General features: G+C 38.6%; 1 protein-coding gene across 1 annotated transcript in view; it reads right to left on the reverse strand.

Moving 5' to 3' along the window:
- Positions 1-6603: 6603 nt before the first annotated feature.
- ARL8B (ARF like GTPase 8B) overlaps positions 6604-12656 on the reverse strand; it is a 49988-nt gene continuing 43935 nt past the window's right edge. The window contains 2 exon segments of the mRNA XM_003927122.4: positions 6604-8685; positions 12505-12575. Coding sequence (XP_003927171.2) covers positions 8636-8685; positions 12505-12575 — 121 coding nt within the window. The 3' untranslated portion in view covers positions 6604-8635.

Here is a 12656-nt window from a genome sequence, read left to right on the forward strand (position 1 = left end):
ATAGCCTAGGAATTAGGGGCTAGGTTCAGAAAGTGTTTCCTTCTGGAATGAAACTGAAATGAAAGAAATAGGTTATTTTGTGCTAATCCTTTAGATTAGGACTCCCCTTAAGTTAAATATAGCTGAAACGATTGGGACAACACCCATATCTAATCAGAAAATTCCAGCCTTAAAAATCAACTTTTTTCCCCCCTCTCTGAGACAGAGTCTTGCCCTGTTGCCCAAGCTGGAATGCAGTGGCGTGATCTCGGCTCACTGCAACCTCTGCCTCCCCGGTTCAAACGATTCTCTTGCCTCAGCCTTCTGAGTGGCTGGGATTACAGGTGCCTCTCACCACACCCAGCTAATTTTTGTATTTTTAGTAGAGATGGGGTTTCACCATTTTGGCCAGGCTGGTCTCGCATTCCTGACCTTGTGATCCACCTGCCTCAGCCTCCCAAAGTGCTGGGATTACTGGCATAAGCCACCACGCCTGGCCAAAAATCAACTCTTTTAAGAAACACTTTGATTTGTGACAGGTTTTTCTGTAAACTCACAGAGTATCAGGAACTGATCAAAAAGGAAAGGAGACACTTTTCAATGTAAAATGGCTTGCCTCTGGGGAATGCCAAAGAGGTAACAACTAAGAACTCACCTTCAGAAGTCAGACGTTCAAATCATAGCTCTGTCCTAAGAGTGACTTTGGGAAGTTACTTTTCTGGACTTGTTTTCTCATACATAAAATGGGTGAGTGATGAGGACAATATTTATCACATTCATGAATTACATCATATGTATATATATACACTAACATTATATAAAGTACTTAAAACCGTGCTACATAGTAAACCCTACTGTTACTACTTTTCAATTCTGAACCTTTTAAAACTAGCATCTGGCTGGGTGCGGTAGCTCATGCCTGTAATCCCAGGACTTTGGGATGTCAAGGCGGGCAGATCACTTAAGCTCAGAAGTTCGAGACCAGCCTGGCCAAAACAGTGAAACCTCATCTCTACTAAAAATGCAACCATTAGCTGGGTGTGGTGGTGGATGCCTGTAACCCCAGTTACTCAGGAGGCTGAGGCACGAGAATCGCTTGAACCCAGGAGGTGGAGGTTACACTGAGCTGAGATAGTGCCACTGCACTCCATTCTGGGTGACAGAGTGAGATTGCATCTCGGAAAAAAAAAAAAATCAAAAGTAGGGGTTCTGCAAAACTGAAGGCCTAAAAAAAAAAAGTATATAATTGCAGTTCAAACCTATTTGATGGGCAGAAATCCAAGTTTGTCAACATGCTCTGTTAGCAAGATACAGGGAGCTAGGCACAGTGACACACGCCTATAGGCCCAACGACTCGAGAGGCTGAGGCAGGAAGATCCTTTCAGCCCACTAGTTTGAAGCTACATGTGCTATGATCATGCCTATGAATAGCCAGTGCAATTACCTGGGTAACAGTGAGATTTCATCTTTTTTTAAAAAGGCATAGGGGACAGAGATTGGTAAAAAGAAAAAAAAAGAAAAACAAACTAGTACTTCCCCTGTGAAAGGCCATTTGGCAATGTTTAGTGTCAGAAAAAAACTGTAACAAACTTAGTTATAGATCTGGCATTTATTCATAATTTATGAATGGGGCAGCCTCCATTCTACAAAATAGAATTAAAGCCCCAATGGGAATAGTGTGTTTTATAAGTTGAGAGCAAGGAACCACAAAACAATAAAAAATAACTGATTGGTTGACATCAGGTTACTTTCTTTCAAAGGGTTAAAGCAGAAGGGACTTCCTTATTATTCTGATTCAGGCAGACTGGGATCGTCTGTTTCCAGGAAAAACTGGTCTGTAAAAAAAGTTTCCATTTTTAATTGTGTGGCATTTATTATATGTAACTATTTTGGTTTGGTCTGCTAGGGCCTAGTGCAGAAACTCAAAAAAAAACAAACAAAAAAAGGCCTCCCATAATAACATTAGCACCAGTACAATCACATTTACTTGTTAACTCAGATATGCTTCTATGAACTGCTACACATGCACAAAATGATTCATTACAGTACCATTTATATAAGCAAAGAGGCTGGGCTCAGTGGTTCACACCTGTAATTTCAACATTTTGGGAGCCTGAAGCAAGATTGCTTGAAACCAGAAGTTTGAAACCAGCCTGGGCAACCAAGCCAGACCCAGTGTCTACAGAAAACAAAACAAAAAAACTAGCCAGTGTTGTATTTCTGTAGTCCCAGCTACTCAAGGAGGCTGAGGTGGGAGGATCACTTGAGCCCAGGAGGTTGACACTGAAAGGGGCTAGGATCACACCACTACCCTCTGGACTGGGCAATAAAGTGAAACTCCATCTGTAAATAAATAAATACATAAATAAAAATCAGAGCAAAAGGCTGGGGCATGGGAGCTCAAATCTGTAATCCCAGCATTTTGGGAGGCTGAGGTGGGCAAATCACAAGATCAGGAGTTCAATACCCACCTGACCAACATGGTGAAACCCTGTCTATACTAAAAATACAAAAATTAGCCAGGCGTGGGGGCACAGGCCTGTAATCCCAGCTACTTAGGAGAATTGCTTGAACCCAGGAGGCGGAGGTTGCAGTTAGCTGAGATCCCAGCCCTGCACTCCAGCCTGGGGGACAGAGCGAGACTCTGTCTCAAAAAAAAAAAAAAAGAAAAAGTTTATAAACAATTCAAATATGTATTAATAGGGACCAGTTAAATATACTATGGGATAGTGGCACAATGAAAACCACACACACAGAACAATGAAGTTGGAACCATGGTGCTGTAAAAGAAGGACGATATGGAAAGATCACCAGAACACAGTACGTAGAAAAAAGGCCATGTTCAAATCAGTATGCTACCTCTTCTGTAAGAAAGTGATTTTTTAAGAAATGTATGTATGTTTGTTTGCTTTTTAAATTTTTGTGTAAAGAAAATATTAAAAATGTGTTAAGTCAGAAATGGACACAAGAGTTACCTGTAAAGGCAAAGCATAAGGAGGGGTGGTTACTCAGACATGGGTGAGATGAAGACAATGTCTTTTTTTACGTATTTTTAATTTTTGAAAGATATGACTTAGCACTTAAAATTAACTTATTCAAGAAAATATTGAACTTAGAAAAAAAAATAGGCTGGGAGTGGTGGCTCATGTCTATAATCCTAACCTTTGGGTTCACTTGAGGTCAGGAGTTCAAGACCAGCCTGGTCAAAGAAACCTCGTCTCTACCAAAAACACAAAAACTAGCTGGGCATGGTGGCGTGTACCTGTAGTCCTAGCTACTAGGGAACCTGAGGTAAGAGAATTGCTTGAACCCGGGAGGCGAAGGTTGCAGTAAGCCAAGATCGCACCACTGCACTCCAGCCTGGTGAGAGTGAGATTCCATTATAAAAAAGAAGAAGAAGAAGAAGAAGAAGAAGAAGAAGAAGAAGAAGAAGAAGAAGAAGAGGAAGAAGAAGAGGAAGAGGAAGAGGAAGAGGAAGAAGAAGAAGAAGAAGAAGAAGAAGAAGAAGAAGAAGAAGAAGAAGAAGAAGAAGAAGAAGAAGAGGAAGAAGAAGAAGAAGAAGAAGAAGAAGAAGAAGAAGAAGAAGAAGAAGAAGAAAAAGAAAGAAGAAAAGACAGTGAGATTCTCCTTCTAGCAGCTCTAATACTAAACCACTGAAACAAATTGAAACAAATGTATCAACTATCCATCAAAAATATTCATCATGTACATGCCCCTACCATGCTCTAGCCTTTAGGATATTGATGCTTCCAGAGAATGTAGGAATTCTATAAATCCTTAACCCTTCTTTGAATCATGAGAGGACTAGTGCTTTCATAAATTAGCTAATAGTATGACAAACAATAACAACAACAACAACAAAAAACACAGCAATTTGAGTATTTCTTACAGAATAAAACATACAAATGGAAGAGTTAGCTAATTCATGTATTGAGTACTGGTAGATAGAAATGATATATTCTCTAAAGCCACAGACACAAGATAGCACATCGTGTGATACACAATTGTACAACACTGAAACCTGGCAACACAGCAGTCATAAGGGGTTAAAACTTAGCTCTAAACCACTTACCCTCAAATTGGTAGTAGGTATATACTTTTCCAGAGTGCATGCCAAATATTTTCTGCAGTTTGGGGAAAATGCTCTAACATTTGTAAATGCCTTTCAAAATATAAGCCTGTATATTTATAGAATTTCCTTCAAACAAAATAAATTACTGTATCATTCCGTAAAATGTCTGCAATCTCCAGCCCTTGTGCTAAAATTTAAAGTTAAAACACATAAATAATTTCTGTATTTTTGGATTACCTTTCATTGAAGGAACATGTAATATAACATATTTCACTAGGACAAACAGGCAATTTTCTCTCTCTTCTCTTTTAAACCACAAATCAAATCTCTAGGCTGCTAAAATTAGCCTGTCAGTGGCAGAAGTTATGGTTAGAAATCCTCTCCTCTTCATTTTACAGATGGGAAAACTTAAGGAGCCACTAGGGGGTTCTGCAACTCACCGGTCACACAATCAGTTAACGGCAAAGGAAAGAACCCATTCTCCCAAATGCCAACCCAGTACTCTTCACAGAATTAAGCTGTATTAGCGTCTTACGGTAACAACTCCTTTCCTACATCCCTACTGTAAGCCCCAGTAAAACGAGGCTAAGGTATCTTTTCCCCCGCGCTTGATTCCTGTTGGGAAATCTGCATTAGCTAAGTGCCAGATGTCTTGGGATTTCAAGATAGAATTATCTTACTGAAGAGAGGGCTGGTTAATAGAATGGAATAATGAATGACTACTGCTGTGCCTTAGATTTTTAAAAACGTCCCATTGCAGTCCATCTAGCATGACAATGACCAGCTCTGGTTTCCCTAAGAACACCCAAGAGGCGGCAATGACAAAAGTATACGTTTTTATTAACAGCTGAATTTTAAACAGCAAATGTGTGGACGATATTTACTAACCAACAGGAAGCACCTGCAGCAGGCTGCATACTTGCAGAGCAGCAAACTTAAGGGAAGTCTGTAAGGCTTCACTGTCTTCCTTTTCTTCACTGCTATGCACATAGTTGAGGGTATAACCTTGAAAGTTTGTATAATGAAAACATTTTAAACATCAAACATTGTGCTTTCCCCTCTGTGGCACATTCTTAAAAGTAAATCATTTGGCCAACTCAGTGTTATAGCATAATGACTGCTACATTATATTTAAGCTTCCATTCCAGTTCTGAACCCACCAGACCCTTGAAGCAGATGGAATTACCGAATCAATGGGATATCGGTATAACTCAATCCTACATGGAGAGAAGCAGCAAAGCAATTAGTTCCTCAAACACCCAATTTACTTCACAGAATGAGAGACCTGTAGAGAGCCAGAGTAGCCCACCTCCTCTGGGGGGATAAGCAGCAAGGCTGCTGTGAACTTCGGGCGAACTCCAGAGAAGTGAAACCGTAATAGGATGTGTATGTCTTGAGGTAGAGCAGACAGGCATAGAGAGATAACCAGCTTTCGCTGAACTTGCTGCAAGATAGTTGTTAGCTGAAGTATGTTAACTGAAGTATGAGAATAATAATCACAGGCTGTTCTAAGTAACTACACCCTCCCTCTGCTATGTGCTTTGTGAACAAAGTACACTGAAACAGGTTGGGGCTGGAGAGACTGACATCCTTCACCTCCCAGACCACCTGACCCAGCTTTCTTTCTTTGTGTCTGTGTTTTTCTTTATCCCCCACCGTTCCCTCTTACGGGTCTCTGAAACCATGTACAGCACGGGACACAGCACATGCCAAAGAGACCAACTTTAAAAGTCTCAATTTTTTAAAGCAGGTATACATTTAGAAATAAGCTAAATGTATATCCTCAGTGCTCTCCCATCCTCATCCCCAACTATCAGGCATTCCTCCTTTGGTAGGAGAATGGTGAGAAGTGAATGAAACTGACTGCTTGACTACATGGATCCACTAATTCTGTAAAAATAAATAAATAAATAAACATGAAGTTCTAGGGAAAGAAATGCTAAATTATAGATCGAATTATCCAATAAGAGTTGGCTATACAGAATTATGGTATGGATATGGAGAAAATGCTAATTGAACTTTTCTAAATAAATAAAAATATACAAAATTATTTCTCCAACAGCTTTGGTAAGTACTGGCTTATATTATGGGCAGATGATACCACACTACCGAAATGGGCCATTTTTAGCTTTCTGCTAAAAATGTGCCTTTGTGGGAAAACCAGCATGTTTGTTACTCAGAATATTTTCATTATGAACCGAAGTCAGTAAATAGGCATGTCTTGCAACTTCATTTGCTTAGCAGGGTCTTGAAACTGGATCATAAAATGTTTTACTAGTGCTTGCCACTTGAAGTCCTAAATGTAGCGTATTGTGACAGTTGACAAGTAGCATTTCCCCTACCCACCTCCCAAAAAAATCACAGTATCAATTCTGTGGATATTTTAAAAGTTTATTTCTCCTTTAAGTAGCCCGCAGACCCAATTCTTTGAGAGCTGAGCTGATTTCTGACACATGGTCTATAGACCCTCCTCTTGGAAACTTACTTTCTATCCACTTCCAAAAAAGTCTGCACCTTCCATCATGATGCACATTTTAAGTTAAAATTGCCAATACAACCCTCAAAATGCAAGTTTATTGAATAAAGCTGAGAAGGGCAGTAAACAGACAAAAAAATGCATCCACCTAAATTAAAAAATTCACATATTTACATAGTTCAGTAACTGTTAAAAGTTTTCACATGCAGAGGTTAATGCACAGGAAAATGTTGGTAATGGCGTCTGGATGTCTCGAAATGCTGAAAGCAATGTATAGACACACAAACACATTAAGGTTTAGCTATAGGTCAATTAACAAACCTATGCAGTCCCCACAGAGTCACACATTCTAGTCCCAATTCCTCCTTTTAGGCACAAGCAAGTTGCCACATTCTTTGTAATGGTTCGCACTGCCAATTAATGGTGTTAAACAACAGTAACAAGTTTAAATAACCTTTCATTTACAGAACCATCTATCCCATGAGGGAAGTATGCAACATGCTTGAAAGAATGAGAAGAGAACTTTAAAAGCCCAGATTCTACTCATAAAAATATGAATGGAGAAAAGCAAGTAGTGTCTGTGCAACACAGTGCAGTATATTGTACAGAATATTTTTAAGGCCATGGCAGTCTATAAATTAAAACTGGTATTCATTAAAAGAACTTACTGTTGACTACACTCTTGAGTGCTCAACACATTTGGAAATACAGTCTACATAAGTGCTGCTTAACAAAAGAAACAAAATCACACACAGTGTGAGGCAACATATAAGCAGGTGTACCATAGAGTTTTATCTACTACACTGGTGTATATGAATAATAATTTACAAATGAACCAGTATTAATATGTCCCTTTATGTATATGGAAGTCACTAAACTACAAAACATGTTCATTTGAAGTTTTTAGACATCTCTGTATCATAGAAGCAAACAAACAGCATCAGTTCCTCAGTTCTCTGTGTGACTGATTATTAAACAACCTGTAGACGTCAAGCATGATTACATTAGACAAAGCAGGCAGGTCTAGAGTTGTCACAATAATCAAGATGTCTAATGGCACCAGTCAAGAGTGCCAAACCTTACATTAATAAGAGAAAAATAAAATTTGTTGTTTATAAGTATCTTTTGTGCTGAAAGTCAACTTTAGGACTGGATATAAAAAGTCAGGAGTTAGAGTGTCATGCAGCAGCGCTGATTTAATGACTGGAGATAAAACAAACAAATGTTTCAACAAAGTCTGACATTCTTAACAGGTTTTATTATACTGGGTGGAATGCTCTAAATTCATGAAAGCTTTTGAGAAAATCTTCAATTCTGAACCCCATAAAAAAGTATGCTGAACCAGAAAGAAAAAAGATAGAAATAATGATCTGGACAGATACAAAACAGCGTGCTTTTAGTTCCTCCCATATGCCAACTGCCATCTGATGAAAAGTGTTCTCAGAAAGCAGAGTATCTTCAATGTTGATCAGGTAGAATCTCACCAGTATAAAGAACCAACATTGATCTGGTGCCTCTCCTCACCCTCTGCAGACCATTTTGGATTTCTAAGATGTAATTATACATTTCACATGCATTTGTGAGATAAAGTAAACATTACGTTTACATATATCCCACGAGTCATTCAGACTTAAAGGTTTTCTAAATACTGTGTGTGGCACTAGAAACTTCATGCTGTATCAAGTCAGTGTCTGTATTAAGCTACTGGACTCTATAATGAAATATTATAGATAAATATTTACTGAAAACCAATATAAAAATCTGGCCCAGAAAGACCACAACAGAAATGTGCAATTTTCTTGATTTGAGATGGTCAAAGTGTGTGGGTTTTTTTTTTTTTTTAAAAAAAAAAAAAAGCTCTACACATGGTTTAAGACAGGTATGTGTAAGAAGCCTTTTTGTGTGTGCTGACTTTATCATGACAACTCTAGCTGATTCTTTATGAAGGATTAGGGATACTCATCTTCAGCAGTGCACATGAGAAATAAACTCTGAAAAAGGCAATTTCTTGGGTTTAGGAAGGACCGTATTCTGGGAATTACTTCAGAGGAACGGACAATAATTCTAGGATTATAGCCAAGAAGGACTGGAAGACTTCAGGAGATGCTTCAGCTTCTTCTAGATTTTGAATGCTGAATAAGCCACTGAAGTGTGATATCTAAAAATAGAGGGGAAAAGTGAAGACATTAAAGTTAAAAAACTAAACATCAGAGACAATATTTAAAAGGCAGCTAATTCAAGGCACATACTGTGCCTGCCCTCTTCTGCTTTTCTACATCTATACTACCATACTCTATTACCTGAACTTAAAGAGGATAATAGGAGGAATTTGAGAGACTGAAGAGTTTTCTGATTTAAATATTAAGTTGTGTACGGGACAGCTGATGCCATGTTTTACGCATTGTCCATACAATCAATCAGGTGTTGTGTGCAAATTGCCAGGAAGGCAAAAAAGAAAATGGGAGAAACCCTGTCTGCCCTCAAGGTGCTTTAAGCATAAGACAGTAATTAAGTGGGGCTGGGGAACCACCCAACAAAATTCCAGGTAAAAACAGCAAAAGCAAAAGAATTTTAAAAAGCATGAAACACTGTGGAGCTCAGGATGGATTTTGAGTGACAATGTGACTAAAGCAAGGGAAGGGAGAGGAGGCTGTCACTGCCAATGCTAGTGCAGGGTTCACACATTGCCCTTTTGACATCTGGGGCTGGATAATTCTAGTCCTCACTTATCCAAAAGGGTACATGGGAGTCTATTAGAAGCACCACTCTATTCTCTAAGCCTGAAAGATGAGGGTAAATTCACTACCAGTTTCCCAGCTAGCATGCACTAATGCAAGAACAAAGGGCTGAGCTATGAACTGTTCACCATTGTAGAAACAATGATTTAACCCAACTACTAAAGAACCACCTCTACACCTTAAGACAGGGACAACAGTACACAATAAGAGCAAAGCCACACTCATTTGAACTGAATGGGAGAAAGGTCTGAAAGTGAAAGTGAAAATCTGAAGTGAAATGACCAAAAGTTTAAATATTTAAGAAATTCACTAAAAAATTACACAAAGCCTCTGTGGATATTGACAGGTCATATCCTAAAGACAAATGGATCTTTACAAATAGACAAAAAGACAACAGGAATAAGGTACTCAGATGAAGGAAGGCATTCTGATTTACAAAATACTTATTTTGAATCTTATTAGACTGGATTAGTTTCCTTAGGCTTAATAACATTTTAAGTTAGCCAGGGGTTCTAAAATTACTACTGAGCTATTTAGCAAACTATAAAGATCAGCCTCAAATAATGAAAGAAGTCCTCACAGCTCTACTGCACTCTATAAATGAGCCCAAGAGATTTTTTTTTCCCCAGGAAAGTATCCAACTAGTTTGTAACAATGGTAAAACAAAAATTATAGGGAGTAATGGATTTCCAAAATAGCAAAATGTACTAAAAATTATGGTTCATGTAGAACAAGGTCACTCAACATTGCCACTACTGACATTATGCTGGATAATTCTTTGCTGTGGAGGCAATAGTATGTTTAGCTACATCTCTGGTATCCACCCACTAGATGCCAGCATCACCCTCCTAGTTATGATAACCAAAAATGCCTCCAGACACTGTCAAATGTCTCCTGAGGGGAAAAGCTCCCAATTGAGAACCACTGATGTAGAAATAAATGCTTTCATGAAGCATATCTTAAATTTTAAAGAGTTTCCCCCGGCACAGAGAAAAAACTTTTAAATCAAGTCTAAGTAACCACAAATGCTTGATGTGTCTGTTCTCAAATAAACAAGTGAATTATGCTTCGATGTAACAAGTCAATTATTCTATCCCTTTATCAAGAAAAATTTGTGTCTATCAGCTGTTACTAGGGCTGAGACCGCCCTGGGTGGCCTTTAAAGGAAGCCCAGAATCAGTCAGAACAACTGTTCACACTTTGGGCTCATTAAAGCATGCTTATGGCTGGGCACAGTAGCTCTCGTCTGTAATCCAAACACTTTGGGAGGCCAAGGCAGGCGAATCACCTGAGGTTAGGAGTTCAAGACCAGCCTGGCCAACATGGTGAAACCCTGTCTCTACTAAAAATTCAAAAATTAGCTTGGTGTGGTAGTGGGTGCCTGCAATCCCAGCTACTCAGGAGGCTGAGGCACAAGAATCATTTGAACTCAGGAAATGGAGGCTGCTGTGAGCTGAGATCGCCCCACTGCAATCCAGCCAGCCACGGCAACAGAGTGAGACTCCATCTCAAGAAAATAAAAATAAATAAAGCCATGTTTTTCAGGTAAGGTGGAAGGCGAGTTACAGGAGGATAGGCTGGAATTAATACAAAAACTAAAGAAAAAAAATCAGAGTAACCTTTGTAAATATAGTATTTTGGTACTATTTATTATATTTTATTCCAATACATTCACTTATCAAATAATCTCCCACCAAATTAGTTAAGAAAATAAAGTTGAGCCATACATACTTATTCTGTAAAGATACTGTATTAGATAGATTATTTAGTATACCCTAAAAAGTCATGTCCATCCAGAACCTCAGAGTGTGACTTTTATTGGAAATACAGTCTCTGCAATCGTTAGTTAAGATACGATCATACTGGATTAGGGTAGGCCCTAATCCTGTGGCTCCTGTCCTTAGGAAAAGATAATACACTCACACAGAGACAACCACAGGGGAGAAGCTTGAACATGAGGCAGAGACTGGAGTGGCACATCTATAAGTGAAGGAATGCCAAAGATGGCTGGCAAGCACCACAAGCTAGAGAGGGGTAAGGGGGGATCTTCTTCAGCCTCCAGAGAACACTACACTGCAGACAACTTGATCTGGACTTACAGACTCCAGAATTTTAAGTGACTTAAGTTTCTGCTGTTCTAAGCCACCTCGTTTGTGGTACTTTGTTATGTCAGTTCTAAGAAATTAATATGGGCATTGAGTAGATGGGTGTATTTTGGGCTCATAATTCCAATAGAGTGCTAATATACCACAGTAATATACTGGTTCAATAACTGAAAAATTGTAGTGCTTGTAGACTAATTTTTATAAAGTCTTATTTCAAAAATGCCATACTGCTATAAAGCACGGCTGGATACTAGCTCTACAAAAATTAATACAATAAATTGGTATAATATAATCTTAGCCTCATGACTTTATTGCATTTTCATTTTTAAAGAGCAAAAAAGAAGATTCAGGATGTTATACATTAAGTCCACACTTAACATCATTGATAGATTATTGGAAACTGCCACTTTAAGTGAAATGGTGTATAATAAAACTATTTTTTTTCTCATGAACGTTGTAACAACACAACACTGAAGGAAATGAGGGCCTGCTGAATGTCATTTCAATTAAAAGTGCAATTTCCGCTTTTAAAAAAACTTTTTGCTACTCAAGAGTTTAATAACATATAGGCTGGGTTCACAGCTATAATCCCAAAACTTTGGGAGGCCAAGGCAGATGGATCACCTGAGGTCAGGAGTTCAAGACCAGCCGGAGCAACATGGTGAAACCCCGTCTCTACTGAAAATACAAAAATTAGCCAGGCGTGGTGGTGCTTATTTGCAGTCCCAGCTACGGAGGAGGTTTAGGTATGAGAACTGCTTTAACCCAGGAGGCGGAGGAAATCACCACTGCACTCCAGCCTACGTGAAGGAGTAACTCTGTCTCAAAAATAAATTAAAAATACACACACACACACACACACACACACACTCTCTCTCTCTCTCTCTCTCTCTCTCTCTCTCTCTCTCTCTCTCTCTCTTTGCAATTTCCAAGAAGCTATCAATGATGTTAAGTGAAGATTCACTGTATTTGTTGTCAAAAGGTATAATATCTATTCTCTTTTCTCAGGCAAAAGCAACAGTACCCTGTAAAGAAAGTCACTTAATGAGAAATTGAGATAATAAGTTGTAAAAAAAAAATAGACATTCCTTCCAATGATACCCATTTCTTCCAAAATTACCAGTCATTTCTTACCTATATTATCCTTTTCTTTGCAAGAAATTGAATAGCAGCAAATTTCTCTATCCTGAATAGCAGACAGATTCCTATAAGAATAATTAAGACGGTAAGTTTGTGCTTAGAACAGCTGTCATCCTTATCACTTCATTCAATTTTACCCATTAGTT

This window comes from Saimiri boliviensis, chromosome 8, assembly GCF_048565385.1.
Source record: "Saimiri boliviensis isolate mSaiBol1 chromosome 8, mSaiBol1.pri, whole genome shotgun sequence".
Taxonomy (NCBI): Eukaryota; Metazoa; Chordata; class Mammalia; order Primates; family Cebidae; genus Saimiri; species Saimiri boliviensis.